At 45.8% G+C, this 21435-nt stretch overlaps 1 protein-coding gene across 1 annotated transcript in view; it reads right to left on the bottom strand.

Moving 5' to 3' along the window:
* Positions 1 to 21435, bottom strand: part of CCDC6 (coiled-coil domain containing 6) — a 737104-nt gene that overhangs the window by 31149 nt on the left and 684520 nt on the right. The window contains exon 8 of the mRNA XM_069611219.1: positions 12985 to 13109. Coding sequence (XP_069467320.1) covers positions 12985 to 13109 — 125 coding nt within the window. The remainder of the gene's footprint in view (positions 1 to 12984; positions 13110 to 21435) is intronic.

Raw genomic sequence — 21435 nt, 5'->3', positions numbered from 1 at the left:
GTCAATTAATGACATGGAAAAAAGACGAACATGCCCGTCCGTTCATCCATCTCCTCTCCCTATGTCCATCCATTCATTCATCCATCTCCCCTCCCTGTAGGCATCCGTCCACCCCCCCTCACATTAGGCATCCGTCCACCCCCCCTCACATTAGCCATCCGTCCACCCCCCCTCACATTAGCCATCCGTCCACCCCCCCTCACATTAGCCATCCGTCCACCCAATCCCTCGCCGATTCCCACCCAACCCCTCGCCGATACTCACCCAACCCCTCGCCGATACCCACCCAACACCAGTTGACCCTCGCCATGTTCTAAAACTGTATATGTGGCTTGGAAAACACCTAATTTAAGTCCAAATCTAAGACGGAAGCAAGCTACGACCATCAAATAATAAGGCAGTCAGTGGCGTATTGTCAAATAAAAGGGCGTATACGAATAAAAACCTATTGCCAATCCTTACGCTAAATACAAACTGAGTGTGGGATAGGATTCAACACACTATTCATTGGGACTTCAGACTTTGACCCTTTTTATTGGCTTCCCTCTGTTTATTTTGCGTCCAGGCGTTGATTGACCGGCTGTGCCGAGTGGGGCTTAACTCAGCCCTTCTTGGCCAGGGAGATTACATCGGTCTGCAGAGGAATCCCCGTTTCGGCAGAGGGGCATCGCGTGAGGACTTCAGCCAGGCCCAGGTATTCCACCAGCCCAGCAAGACGTCCTGGCTGAGGATGGCGTGTCCGATCCTCCTCGTTATCCGTGTCCTGTGGATCAGGAGGATCCTGTGGAGGTGGAGTAGCTGGAGCCGGAGGCTGGGGCACAGGGACCGCAGCCGGAGGCCGAGGAGGTGGCAGAGGCTGGTACGGAACCACCAGAGGAGTCGGCTGGGGAGCCGGGGGCAGCGGATGCACCAGAGCTGGGGCGCCGGCGCTTGTGGTGCCACTAGCATAGTCGGGAGGACTTCCCCGATGGCATCCTTGAGGATAACCCCCATCCGAGGTGACTTCATAAGCCAGAGGAACCTCTCGAAGAACCCCTCGTCACTGTCCTGAGGGTGGTAGGGGTTACTGACTGGGTAGCTGGGGGCTGCTGGAGCCGCTGCATACCCTGCCCGTATGGACGCAGTGGCAAGCTGCCCTGCACATAAGGATAGGCTGTAGGCCACATACCTGGTTGAGGCCAGTCCCACCTTGACACTCGTTCTTCGCCGAACTCCTGGAATGGCGTTGGACGGGTGCCTCTGTCTGGCGCGGTAGCCATTTTGTCAAGCTGCCTGCCACATGCCCGAGTTGCTCAGCTCGCTGGGTCCAGCCTCCTCCAGGACTTGTATGTGGATCATGAGGACTACCCTGCTCCTCTGGCCTAGGCCCGATAGGTGAGACACCCTCGACTCAGGGGTCAGTAGAGCTGCGTTTATGCGCCCCCTCGGCCATATTGCAGGTACAAGGGCCAAGCCCCTCGGTTGACAATCCGGTACAAGAACCTTCCGGTCCCTCAACACTGCCACTGGAAGGACCCGAGGATCCTTCAGCCCGGAGGCTGGTAGCTGCAGCAGCCTCGGTGCATGTGCTGGTACAAGGACATGAACAGTCCCTCCCAGCGCGGGAGAGTCCTTGGAAAGGAGTCTCCTTTGCAGGGTGCGGTGGAAAAATAGCGGCCCTTCCTTGGTGTTTCACAAAGTTTTTGGAGGTACTCAGGAGGAGACTTCTGGAAGAGCTCCCTCCACCTGGCTAGTCTGTTCTTCAGCACTTTCGATGACAGCGATCCACACACTGTACAACCTTGCCAACCGTGGTCTGGGCCAAGGCAACGTAGGCAGAGGACGTTCGGGTCTGAAGTTGGGAAGAGCTTGTCGCAGGATGGACACCTGCTGAACCCTGTGGCAGTCAACTTGCGCCGGGGAGGAGCGTGGCGCCTGAGGACCGAGTATCAGAATGATAAAAGACAATAACCAAAGGCAAAAGAGAAGAAGTATCCGCGTGTGGAATTACATGGCCAAAGCCAAACCCAGGATCGCTGGTGAATTCAGCCCGTTACCGTGTGGCACCAGAGGGCGGAGCCAGGGCACCGCATGCTCCCTGGCCACTCCCCTAAATTTAAAGGGGAAGGTTTTTTCTGGTGAAAAAGGTTCCGTCCCCTGTCCCTTGGAAGGGACGAGACGTAAAAGCATAGATTTTAAAGGAAACATTACAAAGCAAACTACATTTGAAGGCAACATTATAATCACTATGTTTTGCAGGATGATCTCAAATCAAGTCCATGTGTCATGTCGGAAGGTTATCAGGTGAAATCTGAAATGTATATTAGGACGAAATTACCTACACAGTTCAAACAAATGTTCTATTTGTGTTGCAACAACAAACCTTATATTATAAGGTTTGCAATCATTTTAATCGATTTTGTGAGGAAGTGCTCTGTGCGATGAAGATTTTACATTTAAGTTTGATGGACATTTAATATTTTTTATATTTCTTCTCCCCAAGGAACGTACTGAAGATGTTGAATTTGAAGAGGCACGTGAACCAGAGTTATACATAACCGAATATGAATTACAATTGAGCATCACATTGGATTGGGATTACAGTTTTATAATGTAATGTTTTGAAGTCTGTCAAGTTGGTTCTGTTTGTAGATATGTACATATGTTTGAATCGAAAAGACATTTCCTTGATTTAAACCGTATAAAAACTCTTTTCAGCTTGATGTTGCAGTCGGAAAAGCGAAGTCCACGGTTTCGAAAAGAAGAAAACAAGGGTAAAGAACTAACCGGTTTGTTTTGGTGAAGTTTTTAAGCGGATGTTTTAGTTCCATTATGTTTTTAGTTGGAAAATCATATGTTCTGCATGTGTGCTATACATTGAGCATGTTTTTCTATAAATCTGTTAGAAGGCCCAGAAGGAAGAGGAGTATAAAGACTCGGATAACAACTGAAACCAAAGTTGTCGCTTGCCAAACGGATTTCACAATGGAGCAACAATATTCAGACACATGATGCATATGTCCAGTGGCCGGAAAAATCTCACTTGCGAACCATACAAAGTTACCATGCATGGACCACTTCTACTTTGTGGAAAATCGCCCAGATGAAACGGAAGAAAATGAAGATGCATTCCAATTGCTTGCAGACCCTTTGACACAATCTACACTGTGTAAACATTTTCCACCCACCAAAGATTCAATGTTACCTGTTTCTCCAACTCATGCGGAAACATCACAGCCTGAACTAACAAAGGCGAAGCATCAACGCAATTGACTGACACATTTGCTCAAGATCTCAACTTAAGTATGCCTAATTTGGGGGAATTGTCCACCACTGTTGAGTCGCACAAAACACAGTACTGCAGTACGATTGGCTATTAAAGTAGCATAAATACACTGTATTCGACTGCCGCCTGCTAGAGATTGTACAAATGATTCAATGTGATCATAAATTAAGTGGGAGTATATGGGGAGAGCCATTGGTGAATTTCTCCCGTGTCTTACAAAGCAGCAACCTGGAAATCCAGACCATCTGCGTCTACCTCCATAACACATTTTCATGGTCTGCGCAACCGATGCTCGGTAAAGTGCCTGCTGGAAATTCACTTTGTTCAGCAGCCTTACTGTTCAGCGGATCGACTTTCAGTAAGATTTCCAGTTTGTCATTTGTGACACTTGAGTTTCTTGCTAAAACCCAGTACTACAAATATCAGAGGGAATTCTTATTCCCCGCTATCAGTCATGCAAGGAAACTCGAACAGATGTCAATGGACAGTACATCCTCTGGCAAAAGCGTAAGGCTACCTGGCGACAGAGTGACAGTCCAGCATTTTCTGCCAATTACTGCACTAACCACTTTCAAGACCTGGAAAGTAAAAAAAAAAAATAGAAAAAGAAAGTTGGTCATCATGCAGGTGTCGGAATGTCCATCGCCTGCGGCCATGGAGAAACAAGGTTTCATTAAATCCATCCAACATCTGCAATCCAGGGGAATGCAAATAGACCTGATAGTCACTGACTAGCACGTTGGAATTGCAAAGGCCATGTGATAGCAGTTTCCACACATTCAGCATCATGCAGGTACAAGGGCCAAGCCCCTCGGTTGACAATCCGGTACAAGAACCTTCCGGTCCCTCAACACTGCCACTGGGAGGACCCGAGGATCCTTCAGCCCAGAGGCTGGTAGCTGCAGCAGCCTCGGTGCATGTGCTGGTACAAGGACATGAACAGTCCCTCCCAGCGCGGGAGAGTCCTTGGAAAGGAGTCTCCTTTGCAGGGTGCGGTGGAAAAATAGCGGCCCTTCCTTGGTGTGTCACAAAGTTTTTGGAGGTACTCCGGAGGAGACTTCTGGAAGAGCTCCCTCCACCTGGCTAGTCTGTTCTTCAGCGCTTTCGATGACAGCGATCCACACACTGTACAAGCTTGCCAACCGTGGTCTGGGCCAAGGCAACGTAGGCAGAGGACGTTCGGGTCTGAAGTTGGGAAGAGCTTGTCGCAGGATGGACACCTGCTGAACCCTGTGGAAGTCAACTTGCGCCGGGGAGGAGCGTGGCGCCTGAGGACCGAGTATCAGAATGATAAAACACAATAACCAAAGGCAAAAGAGAAGTATCCGCGTGTGGAATTACATGGCCAAAGCCAAACCCAGGATCGCTGGTGAATTCAGCCCGTTACCGTGTGGCACCAGATGTAATGTAGGGCACGTTGCCAAATCAATTAAAAAAAACGAAAAGCTGCGGGTAAAAAAAAAAAAAGCTGCGGGTAAAAAAAAAAGAAAAGTGTTTGGAAAACCTTTTAAGGTGGTCTCAGTCTATCAGCAACCATCTTTGGTGGAGCTCCAAAACTTGTGATGGATCTGTAGAAATTCTACATGAAAAATGGTGTTCATTGATGCACCATTGTTCCAAAATACACTTGTGGAGAGAAAAACATTTCCACGAATGTGCACATAAACCTTTATCGAAGAAGCAGGAACTTAAGAAGAAGTGGTTGGTGCCATGTTCCCCTCTACAGCACTTGAGAAGATTGTGTATGATAAAACGCTCTCAAGAGACCGGAAGGGACTCACCGAATTCTGACATACTGGAGGTGTTGCATAATATGTGCCTAAAGTACAAGCCAAAAAGGTTGCATTTCGGCATAGACTGTATGGAGGCCAGAACAAGACGGCCTGTACTTGTGCATGAGAACGTTGGGAGGGAACAAGCGAAAACTGGTTGAACTTTTGGGATGCTTCGTTACCTCACAGACTTTACAAAACGAATCAAACAATGGGCGGCTAAGCCAATATACCAGAAAATGGATTTTGAATTTGTGAAAGTTCTGACATTGACAGGGTTGGCCATGCATAACGATGGAATGGCTCCTGATTGCCACAACACATTGCAACAAGCCTTGTCTTCCAAAATTGGAACTTGTTGAAAGGTTGACTTCCAGATTTAAAGGATTTTGTAGCAGTCTTCAAATTTCCGATATGTTCCCCAATGCTTGGACATTGTAAAGAAACAAGCTAATGGTATTAAACTTGCAATTTCAATACTAGATAATGTTTTTAAAAGTATTTATTTACAGCTATATAATCTGGTTTAGGATGCAATAATGTATTTCTTTAATCTTTCCTTCATTTATATTGCGTAACCTCTGTCTAGAAGACACGTGTCTGGGGCTGCTGTTGGTACTCCTGCTCAGAAGAGAATTGCCCTTGCATTTCAGTGCTGGACTGCCCATGTGGGTGGGAGAAAGACTGATATGCAAAAGGATATTTCCCATCTGTGAAAGGTACACTGAGGCTTGGTGTCTGTCAAATTACCCAAAAGCCTCAGTGGAAGGGAAGATTGCAAGCAGTGCCTTGTGGGAGACTGCACCAGCCTTGTCCTCTTGGCATTAGTTAACCCAACTTTAGTATAAGCATGTACTACACTAGTTCTTACAGTAACTGAGCAGCCAGGCTCATCTCAAGAGGGGTCAATGTGAGCTGTAGGGTTGTAACAGATTCCTAGGTATTCAAATAAACACTTAAACTCAAGGTTTCTTGATTGAACAATTATTTATTAAACAGTTAAATAAGCCTTCTTTAGAAGGGAGCAAATATATGTAACACATAAATATACTTCAAAATACACACACTGTTTCTTTAAATCAGTAGATACCCATTTGGGATGGCACACGGACACTTCCTACAGCCTGAGGTGACAAATAACTAGGACATTGATCTGCCACTGGAACATTTAGAGCAAAACTGAGGTTAATGTCAAAAGAAAAGATGAGGGGCTAAAACAATAGTCAACAAATGGTCTTAAGCAAGTAAGTACTTTTGAAACCCCCCAATGAAAAGTAAATTAACCCCTTCCCAGCAAAACAAGTTATAGAATGTGTGACTTTTGTTGAGGGCTAGTTAAAGCAAAGTCAAAAGGTTACAAGAGTCTTTCAGGGAGCCAGGACAGGCAATGTTAATTGAGCAAAGTATAAGTGAGCTGAAGCACCTCTTGCAGGTAAGTAAAACGTATTGCAATGTTTTAGAAGTCATTGTACAACATGAAATCACTGTTGGGCCACAAGCTAGGAGGCGTGTGAGGGGCTAAGCTGCAATCAACTCTGCACAAGAGGAACTAAGACCAGTCTCAACTGAGAGCTAGCAAGGCTACACGAGAATAGGTAAGTACCTCTTAGCTTACAGTACCTTCGGTCTGAAGAAACTTGTTCCAGCTGGCTTCTGTTCCAGTTGTAGTATGGCAGATCCTGTTCCTGGGCTTCAGTCATGGGGACAAGAGGGAGGACTTCTGGGGACTTCTGCACTACGGTTTGAAGGTCGGTGGCAGCAATGGGAAAACTTCAGATCAGCGGCACTTTGCAGTTTCAGCCTCTCGCGAATTTCACCACTGTGGTTCTCAACTACCTTATGCAATTTTCCTTGCATCTAGGGTCCAGCACTCTGGAGGTGGCTCAGGCTTGGTCAGTCCCGCTTCAAGGGAGTCCAGAGGATCTTCCTGGAGCTCGGATCAGACTTGGAAAAGGTGCACTCTATCCTGGTGCTTTCCCCCCACTGGCAATTGTTGCCCGCAGCAGCAGAAGTACAGCCAGCTTCGAGAGGATGTCCAGACAAAGTTCGTTTTGGGGTCGATTGGTTCCACCAACCCAAGGGGAGAAGTCGTCCTTCGCAGGGCTTCTCTAGTCAAGGTGAATTCAGAGCTTCAGCACTGCAGCAGGGCTTCACCGGGCAAACCAACAGTCCAGGAGTTGCAGCAGGCGTCTCTTCCAAGTTCCTCTTTGGATTCCTTCATCCAGTGGTCTACTCTGCCTTCCAAGCAAAATACCTCACCTTTTATGCAGGTGTCTCCCATTCATTCACAGTCTACCTGTTACTCACACAGCATGGTGGCTGTCCTGCAAGGACAGCCAGCCAGCCAATCACCTTTGGGTGCATTCCTGTCACCAAGGGGATTAAGCACAGGGAGTTTCAGGCACCTCTTTCAAATCCTGCCCTGACAAACACACTGGAGCCAGAGGCGGGCTTCAGCAGTGAAACCTGCCAAAGACAAAACTAACAAAGGGACCAAACCTGGTTTGGTGCGCAGAGTAAACCTCAAGAAGGACCTTTCCAACAAAAAAAATGGCAAAAAAAGAAGACTGTGCCATTTTGACAAAATGGGCACCCAGGGGTGCTTTACTGCAAGTGCAATTGCAGCCCGCGGTAGAAATACTCAATGGTAGTAAAAAGTAAACCACTGCCACCAGCCATTAATCGTAGAAAGGGTAACATAAAAATGTTACATGAGCAACTAGACAAGTAACCCCTCCAGCACCTTATAGTAAGATAGTGTGTGCTGGCTCTAGAAAAGTTACAAAAGTACCGTCAATTTCACTTCACTGCTCTTGGAAACGGTAGTTTAACCAAGATAATATATTTAAACCTTTGTGAAATCTGAAAGACTTCCCTGTGGCACTGCACTAAAGGTGCTGTGTGTCAGTGTAAAAAGATGATGCCTATGGAGTTTGTCAGACTCCAAAGTCAAAATAAACGGTGTTCAAATTAATGAAAAATACGAGAGAGTGGGGAAAAAGGTCTCTGACTCTCAGGATAAAAATGTAAAGTCCTATAGACCAGCAAAAAGAGCTAGGGGTCTCTAAGGTAGAAGGGAATTAGCACATTTCTGAGAATTCTCCCTCACACTCAGGAACCGCTGGTCCAATCCTCATGATTCCCACAGGTTCCCTGGCCCATCCTCTGAGTCAATACTACTCGGAACTACTAGCGACCTTGACTAAACTGGCAAAGTTTGGTCCGGACTGTGCCGAGGGTTGGTGAGTACTTACATCACTTACCAGTTTCCCCCTGGCACAACCGATCCCTTTTACGCACGGATATCCCCTCAAGGTACTCCGTCTTGGCTGGCCTAGCCTGCTCTCCCTAGCTATTCTCACCTTTTGAAAACTGCTCTGCCGCCAAAGCAGATCCTACTTGAATAGTGGGAACCAATTCTTCATCGCCTCAAGCCCCTTCCTGACTTGCTACAGCCTTCCCAAGCGCTTTTACGCACAAGTGTACCCTTCAGCACAAGGCTCCCCACTTCTTAGGGATGTACTTGAAAGTTATGGAATGACTGAGAAAAAATGTCTAATGCTACTAGTGTGTTAACCAACCCTTCTCTTTACAGGTTGTGGCTGTGTTGTCCTCATTTGTCGCATTAGGAAACGTATTGTATACATTCTGTAGAGTAGTGTGTGTGGTAACGGTTTTTGCATTACTGAAGTCTCGCCCCTCCTGAGACTTAGTCTTGACCGCCTGCCAAGCTACCTAGATTGGTCTGGCTTGTCCAGAAGATTCCCCTGTTTCACTAAACCGAGGCTGGCCTTCTAAAACTCTGCCCACCAGGTTAGAGTTTAGAAAACCATCTCAAAACCCTGCTCCAGCACTTGTACACCCATAAACTCCTTCTTCCATCCCCTTCACTAGCACTTCTCTCCTATGCAATAGCACGGCCGATTGGGACAAGGCCTAGTTGGAGCAGGAATGTAACTTACTGTTTTGGAATAATTTTTCACCAACCCGTGTTCCCATTTTGGCTTGTGGCACTTTGAAATAAAATGTTGTGGAATGTGCGGTACAAATGTTCACCTCGTGCGGCCACTTCACCCTGTCTCGCATGATGGTAGAGAGGCGTGCTTCAGGTGCGCAAAGGAGCATGAACGGACATGCATGAATTATATTAAGAGATGTGCAATATATGCCAGAAGTGCAAGTAGCAAACAAATGATTCAAGAGTGGAACAGGGACGTAGTAATGAAGGACGGTAGGTATATAGGACACTAGGAGAAGGGGTATGCTTTGTGCCATGAAACAGTGCCGGACGAGGGAGAGGTGGGGTTTCCATTTAATTTTCTAACAGAAGATATATCCCCGAGGGTAACAGCAACACATTTTCTAGATTTTTCTTATGTTCTTGTCGCGAAACATTTTACATTGCTGTTTGTAACTGTCCTTGGTTTCTGAACCACTTGCCCGAAGCAGTGTCTTGTCCATTTTCTTTTTTTTGTGGCATTCTTTCCCAAAATCAAAACCTACCAGTCTCTGGCTTCAATTACTGAAAACAGGCTGGTATTGTTATTTGGCCTTGAGCGAAAGTCAGCAACTGTTAGAAGCACAGAATGTGTCAAATACCCACAAAAAAATGGATACACATTTACTATAATGGAAGAGGACATATGGAAATTTAGTTTCCATTTCTGCGATCTGCTGTTTGGAGGGGTTACTCATTGTCACAATGAAATAATGTAACTTCCTGAAATGATGCAAACTGAACTATGCATAATATTTCTGTGATTAAAAAAGTAATGTGTGCTGCATGCATAATGACTAATTCAGTGACGTGTGAACGTGCGATTTGACCAAATGAATTGACTGTACTATGTTATATGATATTTATACCGCGCACTATAAAAAAACAAGTGTGTAACTCTTGGTTTATCTGTCTAGTAATGATTGTTATTTGTGTATAGTTTAAAGAGGCGTGAATAGAGGTATGAACTTTTTGGATGTACTGCTTACTGGCCTTGCCCACCAATATATTCTGTGCAGAGTCATGGGTTGTTAGCTGGACCATATTGTGATTATTCCTCAAGGACCCGCACCCACAACCTGTGTGCAGGCTAATGATATCTACACCGCTTTGTACTGTGGGATATCCTGGTGTGCTGTCACCGTTGCATCCTTGTGCACCATAAAGCTGGGGTTCGGTGGGGGGTGGATCCTTTTCCATGGGCACTTGGTTCTCTTTTCGATCACTACTCTTACCACTTCCATTATAATGCCATCTGTTTGTGGTTCAAGAGAAAATGTTAACATCTCTGGCCTTTTCTTCTGGTAGGGCCCGCTATATGAAGCAGGTGCATCTGGTTCACCAACCATTTGGGAGATATACCTACTTCACAGCGCTAACCTTTCATGCACGTTGTGGTCTCACCTACTCCATGTTATCATGTGTGTTCATTATGTGTGATTTGTGTTTATGATTAGGTTTCATCCGGTTCTGAATTATATGGTAACTTGTTATATTCGATTACAGAACAGCTACTAAAATATATTTTATTCTGTTATCTAAACAGCTATATTGTACCGTTCTGTGCATGCCATAGTTTCCAGATACCGTCGGATGGATTCTTCAATCAACATTGGCGGATAATCATTAACAGTCGTTATTTGATAACCGTTATGTGGGACGACCAACAAGGACCAATCTGCTTTTTAGCGGTACCAGCAATAAGGAGCAACCTTTCAGCGTTTATGATGTAAAACCGTGCTTAAGCAAAAAGGGTTGTGCTTGAAAGTGCAAAGAATCCATAACGTCTCATGAACGGAACACTGTCTGCATCATTAGAAAGTTTTACTGGTGTAACATAAGGACACAAGAATTGGAGCACAGGGATTGATCGATCGCTGATCGCAAGCGGCGTTATCATGAGTAAGTTATAAAAAACATTCAAAGCATGCAATGTTCGCTAGCTAGAACTTGTATTGCAAAAAGATATTGTTCATTTAGTGGACTTAATCTTCTCTTGTGAGCGTTCTTTGCAAAATAAAAGCACATGTTACATTGCAGACTATTGATTTCTTTAAAATAACTGTTTTGCTCTCCTATTTGGGACAAGAAAGAAAAGTTAAGCGCTGCGAGAGGATGTGTGCATTTATCTTCCTGATTCTGCGTTAAGGAACGTTATGGCCTGGGTGATGACAAGGCACGTTTGGCTACGCTGGCCACGATCATCATGAAAACGGATGGAGCATATCGCTTGGACTAGGGATGTCAGTTTGAGGTGCGGGCGATCTGTATTCTTGCCGCAAGGGCACTTGAACTTAAGGCGATGCATCAATGGATAAGATTAGCACAAGACGGCGGCGCCCAACCCGTTTTCGTATTTGTAAAATTGAGGAAAACTAAGGTAAGATGCATAGGAACATTTTAATATCGATTACAGTATGCTTAAAAATACATGCCCGAATGATGGGGACATAAGAATTTTCAGCAAACTTCCCCTGTAACATTTTGTAGTGTGTTTTAAGCATGATTTGTCCTAGGAGCCATCATAAAAATGCATTTGGATTGGCTACAAGAAAACCTCTGTATATTCTTTAGTCAAGTGACTAATGCGCAGGAAAGAAAAACACTTAAATAAATGACATGGTGGAACAGATGCCCCTTTCCAATAAGTGCATTACACATAAATTGCTTCTTTGCAAAAAGGTATACAAATTGCAATCTATAACTGGTGTCATTGATAACCCTTAATGTGCCCTAAGAGCAAACCAAGTATGCTTTTTTGGTATGGAAATACATTTTGCCAAACAAATAAATATCTTTTATAGGGCATTGTTCAGTCTGCATATTTATTTCCAGGTCTCCCAAGTTAATTGTTTTCCCCTGGCAGCCACTAATTAAGCAAAGTTACAGGTGCTCTTCTTACAAACATTTTCATATTGTCCGTTATTTCTTGAGGAACACCACAAGGACGCAGAGCTAAACCAACTTCTCTGGATGATCAATTTTGTTTTAACAAGCAAAATTTACACATGGGTCTGTCCCGATGGCATGAACCATCCCGTGCCAGGTGGAATAAGATCAGTGCACTGATGTTTTCCTTTGCACTCTGGTACATAGTATATCCTGCATTTACAGTGAGAAAAGCAAGCCTCAAAAGTACCAGATCGAAAGAATAAAACCATGACTAGCGCCTAGAAACATTTGTGTACAGGTGCGTTATAAATTACATACATATATCATGACCATGTGCTAGGCATAACAGATATGGAACTTGAGATCTCTGCACAGAATATTCTTGTTAGCCTAACATTGACCGCTGGCCGGAATGGAGTTTTAGGAGGACAAATGAAAACTGGCACAGTTCCTGGAGGCAAAGTGCACATGGGAGCCCGAGGAAAAAGCCTGACAAGCCACCCAGAGCATTGTTGCTGGAAATGTTGGGGGGGTGGGACTAGGTGTCAAAAAAGCGAAGATTAAAACCCATATTCTGCATGTACTGTTACATGCAAAATCCAGAAGAGGTTATAACAAACCAGTGACAAGTAATCTTAATTAAAACCCAAGCTATGGAGGGTCTTCACACCTCCACACCTCTCAAAATTATTCTACTGACATATTCACCGTATACGCATTTGGTCCGGACAGAAATGGAGGAAAAATATGGTTTGCCTTTTTGAAATAAGCATGTACATTCTCACTGCCATGACTACAAGGCACTACAGAAAAAACGTAATTTAGAAGTAAAAAACAGTATTGCATTTGTTTTTGCTCTTTGTGTCCAACTCTGCCTTTCCTCATTTCTAAGAGACCAGCCTGCTAGCACATTGTTGTAAGTCACAAGCGTTGTAAATGCATAAGTCATGTGAAAGATTCTGCATCTGAAGAGCGTCAATTACTACCTTCAGAAGACCAGATGAAAACGTGATCTAAATATATTGTAGCTATATGATAAATTGGTTTACAATACTCACTGTAATGGCATGTGAGGGACCCATGTGTTGCACATGAAGACCTGGCGAGTTATAGTAAGACATTCCAGGTCTAGGCAGTGAAGCTGGGGGTGTAAACCCAACACTATGACTTGGGTATGGCAAACCTGCAATGGTAAAACATTTTAAAAAGACATTAGTGCACATGCAATCTTGAGAAGGCCTTAATCCTTTCATTAATGTTTTACATTTTGTATGCTAGGATTTGCTAAGTATGCAGGTTACGGGGCACAAAACAGCACATCATTAAAGAGTAAAACCGTGGAGCAGACCGCTTTGCTTACCCGATAGTTTTTTTGCCTTCAGCACCCATTTTAAGGTCACTGACAGAATGTGTGCTACATTACTCTTCTCTTATTGCCTTGTCAGTTAGTATATTCATGATGCTTTTACCAATTCTTTCCCATCTAAACCGGTGTGAAATCTCTAACTCATTATTCAACTTCTGCCTTCCTATTTACTTTGACAGTTGACAAAGCCATGGATTCCCTGACAAACGCTTCTTAAAGTTAATTGTTTTGCAGCTTTTATTTGTCTTTTTAAAATAGTTTTTTTTTCCTTTTATCCAATTCAGATGATATGCATATTCCGCCATAGAGTAGTTGGACTAGAGTATTACAACTTAACTAAAAGTGAAAGTTGGGCGCAACCCGGGTGTTCCATGTGCGTGTACATGATACCAACAATGACCCATTCAGTCGATGCCCTTCACAGACTGTTTTCTGCCTTTGTGTTTATATTTTTGTTTGCAAACTCACAGCAAATGTTGGCTATTACGTTTAAAATATTAGTCATCTGTACCAATAAGCACAATTACAATTTGTACTCTCTGAAGCCACTTTATTTTGTTTCTCCCACCTCAAACATTTCTCTAGGTTTTTGACTTGACCTGTGGTCAGAGGAAATTCTACTGAAATGTCCCTGCGACTGCAAACCTTTTGTGATGTGCTGTTAGGCAAGATTGTATGTAGCAACCCTGTGGGATACTACAAAAGCCTTGTCCTCTTGGTAACAGGCAACACACCTATTAGGTGTCTACTAAACACGTTGGTAGAGCAAGTGAGCAGCCAGACTTATCTCAAGAGGGGTAAATGTGAGCTGCAGAGATGCAACACTGAGGTTCACAATTACAAATATTCAAATAACACGTATACTCCGGTTTTTCCAGTAAAATAATTTAACGGTTGGTTTTAAATAAGCCTTCTTTAGAAATGGCAATATGCAACAATAAAAATACACTTCATAACAATTCTCCGTTTTAAGATAAGCAAGTAGATGCTCTTGTGGGATGTGTCACACACACACTTCCTACACCCTGAGGTGACTTCAATTAGTAGGACAGTGTGGACATTGATAAGACATGCATTACTCACCGTAATAGCATTTCTGATTGTATATATGCTTAGATTCACATGCTGTGCATATGGGCTGACATCCAGTGGTAACTGCAGAGTATTGCATCTTGTCTTTTGGGGACCGAAAGGGGACATCAGCATAGGCGTGTCTGTAACACTATACCTATCTTGACGTGTAGTGTACCCAAAATCCCTCACGCGCCGAGGTCCCTCCGATTGTATTTTTTCGGCCATGAGGGAGCACAAGGCTATTTTGAGTGAGTACATGAAGAGAGCAAGTAGTAAGACATCTACGTTCCTTGCACTCCGAACAGGGAGGCAGGGAGCGTGCATGTGAATCTAAGCAGATACAATCCTCAGAAATGCTATTACGGTGAGTAATGCATGTCTTCTGATGCTTGTTAATCTGCTTAGAATCACATGCTGTGCATAGACTAGAGAGAAGTACCCAGAGTTGGAGGTGGGTTACAAGAAGGAACAGTAGAGAAAAGATGTCTTAATACTGCTTGTCCCAACTGAGTCTCAGATCTAGAATGGGTGTCTAGGAAATAGTGTTTTGTAAAAAGGTGTATACAGAACTCCAGGTTGCCGCTTTGCAAATGGACTCTATGAGAACATTTGCAATGAATACTATGGAAGCCCCAGTGCCCCAAGCAGTATGTGCTCTAGGCTTGAAGGGCAGTTCTCTCTTAGCAAGAGTGTAACACAGTGTGATGCATTTGAAAATCCACCTTGATAGCTTATTTAGAGACAGGATCCCCTTCTCTGCCAGCTGCCACTGAAAAGAAAAACTGGTTTGTTTTCCTCAGTGGTTTCGTTCTTTCCAGGTAGAATATGACTGCCCTGAACACATCTCGTGTGTGTGTGCAGGCTTCTTTCGGCCATGCTAGTGGGATTCTGGAAGAAAGTGGTTAGTTCGATCGATTGGTTGACATGGACCTTCGAGATGAATTTAGGCGCAAATCTGGGATGAGTGCGCAGAACCACCTTATCCCTGTGGACTGTAACAAAAGGGTCTAGAACAGAAAGGGCCTGTAGTTCGCTAACCCTTCTAATAGACGTGATAGCCAATAGGAAGGTTGTCTTGTAAGTAAGGTATTTTAGACTTGCTTTATGCATAGGCTCAAAGGGAGATCCCATGAGTCTGGTTAAAACCACATTTACATCCCATCCAAGAGCTGGTGAGAAATGGGGGGATGGATTCTCTTAACCACTTCCATAAAAGCCTTAATAACCAGTATTTTCCACCATGACACTTTCTCAGCCTACACCACCTCAAAACAGAAAGTAGCTAGATCAACCTTTAGGGAATTAAAGACCAGTCCTGAGTCTAACAAATGGGTTAGGTACAGCACAATGTGTGCGGGTGAGCAATCAATGGGATTGACGCCCTTGGTATTACACCAGATGACAAAGTGCTTCCATTTACTGGAATAGCAATAGCATGCATTAGGTTTCCCGCTTCCACATGGGGGCCACCAGTATCATGGTAACTGGTTCCTGGTGCATCTTGTCCACTATCTTGTTGAGAAGGGGAGTGGGGGGGGGAATGCGTAGACACATTTCCCTGACCATGCTATCCAGAGTCAGTTCCCTTTGGAGCTGTTCTGCGGGATACCTGGAGGCGTAGTCTTGGCATTTGGCGTTCTCCTGAGTAGCAAACAAATCTATCTCTGGGAAGCCCCATTCTGCGAAGATGTTGAAGACTATGTCTTCGTGTAGATGCCATTTGTATTCAAAGGGCAGAGGGAAATCTCTGCTGAGCACCTCTGCCAGAAGATTGAGTTTCCCTGGAACGTGTCGGGACAACAAACATCTTGTGTTTGATAGCCCAAATCCAAATGTTTTGGGACAGCTTGGATAGCCCTGGAGAGAGTGTGCCCCCTTGTTTGTTTAGGTAGTACATGGCTGTGGTGCTGTCAGGACCAGAACAGTCTTCCCTTGTAGTGTCTGAAAGGCTTTTAGCGCCTTGAACACTGCTAATCGCTCTAACTGATTTATATGGATGGATGCTACTTGTGGGGACCACACTCCAGGTGCTGTCTGCCGAAGTAGTTGAGCCCCCCAACCCGTGAGATATGCGTCTGTCGCGTGAGTGGCTTCCACTGTGGGGGTGTTTAAGGTTTTCCCCTTCAAGAGGTTTTTCCACGACCACCACTGTAGAGAGAGAATGAGAGCTGGTGAGACAACTACCAGATCTTCCCATTCTCGGCTGGCCCGACACCACTGGCTGTTGAGCCACTCTTGCATAATACTAAATAAATAAATGACGCCATCATACCTAGCAAGCGCATAGCCTTGCGTACCGTCACTTCCCTCAATATGTAGCCAGTCGGGATCTGAGAAAGCATGTTCTGAACCCTCTCTGAGTGGAAGACGAGACCCTCCTTTGTCTGAATCAGAGCACCTAGGAATTGTTTGGCTTGAATGGGGTCCAAGCTGGATTTCTTCTCGTTGATGGAGAATCCTAGACTGAATAGGAGGTCTATTTTCTTCTGTGTATTTTTTAGGCATGTCTTGTAGGAGTCCCCGGTTATGAGCCAGTCGATGAGGTAAGGGTAGACGGGGACGGATAGTCCGTGCAGGTGTGCTGCTGCCACTGCCAGTTCCTTCGTAAACACCCTTGGCGCTGAGGCAATGCCGAATGGGAGTACTTTGAACTGATCGTGCTTGTCCTCTATTGTGACCCTTAAGTATTTTCTGTGCGCCAGCAACATTGAAATATGAAAGTATGCATCTTTCATGTCCAATGTTGTCATGTAATCCCTTGTTTCAACGGTGGAATTACTTCCTGCAAAGTTACAATACAAAACTTATGGAGGTTTGACAAATGTGTTACCTGGGCGCAAATCTAGTATGGGGTGGATGGTGAGGTCCTTTTTGGGTACAAGGACGTACACTGAATAAATACCCGTGTTTACCTGAAGAATAGGGACGGCTTCTATGGCGTCCTTTTCCAGAAGTGCTTCCACCTCTTGCTTCAGGCGTCTTGTCTTGGGCGGTCTGAACGGTGGAGGTCGGGCGAATTCCACGCAATAACCGTTGGCGACCGTCTTTGGAACACACTGGTCTGAAGTAATCCCCTCCCATGCCGAAAGGAAAGCTGTTAAGCGCCCCCCGACCGGGGTGACATGGGAGGGGACCTGGATCCGGTGGTCATTTCTGACCAGAGGTTGCTGTACCCCTGGATTTGGGGCCTCTGCCTTTCCCGCGTCGCTGATCCCTAGGTGGATAGTTGGCGAGGTTGCTGGATGCTTGGTTTGAGTTCTAGTTGTTTCCCATGTTGTAGATGTTTTGGGCGGAACGGGATTGGCCTTGAAAGGACCGGCGGGAACCGCTTCCCCTCTGGGGGGAGGGTTTTTGTGTGATCTGTTGCAGGGACTTTAGTCTCATGCTCTTTTTTGGCAGAATCCAAAGCATCGTCGACTGCTTTACCAAACAGATTCAATTCTTCGATAGGTTTGTTTATAAGAGCAGCTTTGGTTTCCAGCTTGAAGCCTGAGTTTCAGAGCCAAGCGTGCCATTTAAGCAGTGTGCCCTGCGCCGTGGATCTTCCTGCCGTCTCTGCAGTATCCAGGGTGTTCTTTAAAACATTCTGATTGACTTGCCTGCCCTCAGCCACGATGGCGCGTAATTTGGATCTTGCGGGTTCAGGCACCTCCTGGAGACCACCATGTATAAGGTTCCATTGCGCATCAGCATAACTGGCATTTGCTATGTGCATGGTAAAGGCAGCTTCCGTGGTAACATATAACCTTTGAAACTCCTTATATGGAGGTTCTTCTCCTGTAGCAAGGGGTACTCCCGCCCGTTTCCGGGTGGTGGTGACCACTAGGGAATCGGGGGTGGCGTGGCCTTTAATATATTGAGGGTCCGTAAGCGATTGCCAAAATAATTTCTCCACCCTTGGATTGACTGCCCTGGTCTGGGCTGGTGTGACAAGAGAAGGAGCCAGTCTCCTCTTAATGGAATTAAGGAGAGGGATGGCTTGACTGGAGGGGGTTTTTCTTTAAGAAGGTCCTCCACGAAATCTTGTTCAAGTATGGCTTCTTGGGTGACTATCTGAAAGTAATCAGCTGCCTTCCTTAAGATTGCATTAAAGGCAATCTGATTGTCTATTGTTGACGCTTGGCGGGCTGGGGTGGAAGGGGAGTCCACACATAGGACATCTGTGTCCTGATTGTGAGTAGAGTGTGCCCCTGGGCTCTGTATCAACTTGAAGAGTGTCCTCCCAGTTATCCGTGGCATCCGCCTGGTCATCTGCATTATAGTCTTGTAGGAAGGTATTCTCTTCTTCCTCATCATAGATATCTTGGTAGGTGTCCATTTGAATTTTGTCCTCAGGGTGGGTAGAAATGAAATGGTGCTGAGAAGATTCTAAATTTCCAGGAAATCTTAAGGTTGACATAGAAAGAGGATCCTCACGAGGTCTCTTGGGTGTAGGGTGCTGTGAGAGCGACACAATCCTTTCCAGGCAGTCCATGCACCCTTCACATTTTTCCCTGGTTCATTTAGATGAACCAGAAGGTGCAAAATGTGGAAAATCTTCATTTTCTTGCCTTTGGCACTGAAATCTATTAGCAATAGCACTAGATAAAGGCTCCTGACTATCCTCAGTCTTCGCGAGCATCGCAGTGCTGTGGCACATCGTCAGACATGTCCGCGGCATGCTCCTTGCGTTTCGACTTTTCCTTAGGCATCAACCCCACTGACGAAGTGATCCTCGCGATGCTTTCGGCGATGTCTGGCGAATCAGGGCGTGCCGTAGGCCTAGCGGTAGGAGGAGGCATAGAGGCAGAAGGAGGCCTAGCAGTAGGTTTTTCACCTACCGATTGACTAGAAGGCTGAACGGTAGATTTTTGTCCTACCGGGGCCTTAGGGGGTGTTGCAGAGTCAGATGAGCACGCTTTGCCGACCAAGTGTGATTTTGAAGTAGCATCCTTAATTTCTGAAGGCCCAGTCACAATACGCTGCTGCAGATGCAGGGAAGGCTGTTGATCCACGAGATCAGAGGAGACCGTCAACATTTTTGGCAGTCCTGTTGGTGCTTTTACCTGTTTCGAACCCGTCGAAATTGGAGGAGGGGTTGTGTGTTTAGTGAGGGTTTTATGTACGCCCCTGTCGCCAGGTGTTGTCCATGTAGCGTGACTTATGTCAGGCCTGGAAGGGTCGGGGATGGGCGTGACGGACCTAGGAGGGTCCGTCGTGAGGTCAATGGCATCCAGTACGGATGCTTGATCATCATGGTGCTCCCGTCACTTTCGGCGGGTGCGGAGGAAGAAGATCCAGCCCGCGACATGCCATAGGCTTAACGCGGTGCTCCATAAGAGTTTTGGGTTGAAGGAGTCTACAAGCCACGCACTGCGCTTCGTTGTGGTAAATTATTGCACTTATCGTGCTCGTCCTTCATCGGGTATCTGACCCTGCAAGAGGGGCAAAACCTAAATGGTGTCCTTTCCATAGCGAAAGGTAATAAAAAAAGATGACCAGATCTAGAGGGTAAAGAGGAGGGAAAGAGGAGTAACATAGCGAAAGATATGACCACCCGGACCCGCCCTCCCTATTGTGTAGGCCGGCTAGAGGGCCCAGCCATGTGGATGACTGCCGCCGGATCTTAGGCGTCGAGGTCCACCACCATCGAAAGTTCCTGCAATCTTCGTCGTAGTATCTTGAAGCACCGCCGAAGTGACTTTAAGGAAATAAACCGACAAAGTTGGTAAACAAGAATAAACAGTGTCTCTTATGAAGAGCTCCGCAATGGAGCAACCAGTTATCTGGGCAGAAAAAAACAATCTGTGGGGCCTCAGCGCGTGAGGGATTTTGGGTACACTACATGTCGCGATAGGGATAGTGTTACAGACACACCTATGCCGACGTCCCGTTTCGGTCACCAAAAGACAAGATGCAATACTCCGCAGTTACCACTGGATGTCAGACCATATGCACAGCATGTGATTCTAAGCAGATTAACAAGCATCAGAAATCACTTTTTACAATTGATGCAATACTGAGGTTGTGGAAAAGGAAAAGGTTACAGAAGGAAAAAGGTTAACAGGTTCTAAGAGCATGCGAGTACTTTTCAATCTTCAGAATGAAGTCTAGGTTAGACCTTTCCCAGCAATACAAGTAAACATATTCACCACCTATGAGGAACCGTTAAAACCAAAGTCAATGGGTCAGAAGAGTCTGCAGGGAGCCAGGACAGCCAAAGTCATTTTGCAAAATGTCCAGATAGCTGAGACACTGCTTCAGATAGTACAACAGTCTTGCACAATGTTTTTAAGAGAGTTTGTAGAAAAAGATCCACTGTCCAGCCACAAGCTGTTAGGCTTGTGATGGGCAAGGCTGCAAGCAACTGTGCCGAAAAAGCAGCTAGTGTAAGTCTCCAGTGAGACAAACAAGCTACAGACCAAAAAGATAAGTACCCCCTAAGTCAAGACAGAACCTTAGGTTGGAAGAAGAGGATCCAGCTGGCTTCTGTTCCGGTTGCAGTCCAGCAGGTCCTGGGCTCCTGTGCCTCAGTCGTGGGGACAAGAGGGAGGACGTCTGGAGGACTCCTGTACTTCAGTTCGAAAGTTTGCAGCGGCTATGGGCTCTTTCCAATTCAGTGGCACTTTGCGGTTTCAGCTACCGGTCAAAAGCACCACCGCAGTTCTTGGACACTTGATGGGCTCCCCTTGCTTCTGGGGCCCAGCACTGGTGGCTTCTGGTGGCTCAGGCTTATGTCGTCCTGGTTCGGGAGGGTCCTCAGGATCTTCCTGGAGCTCGGGGTCCAGCTTAAAGACTATGCACTCATTTCTGGGTTTCCTGACCCATGGCATTCGGTTCCAGCAGCAGCTAGGAAGTAGAGCCAGCAGGGAGAGGGTTTCCAGAAAAGTTTGTCTTGGAGTCAAGTCGGTCCCCCCAACCCAAGGGAAGAAGTCGTCAGTTCCTGGCTTCTCTAGTCGATATGAAATTGGAGCTTCAGCACTGCAGCAGGGTTTAACCGGGCAGTTCAAATGTCCAGGAGGGTACATCAAGCTTCTCTCCCAGTTTACTTCGTCGAATGTTTCATCCAGTGGTCGACGAGGCCTTCTGT

Source organism: Ambystoma mexicanum, chromosome 8 (genome assembly GCF_040938575.1).
Source record: "Ambystoma mexicanum isolate Mex_15411 chromosome 8, UKY_AmexF1_1, whole genome shotgun sequence".
NCBI lineage: Eukaryota > Metazoa > Chordata > Amphibia > Caudata > Ambystomatidae > Ambystoma > Ambystoma mexicanum.
The sequence above is the reverse complement of the archived record's forward strand: the minus strand, read 5'-3'. Positions and strand labels throughout refer to the sequence as shown.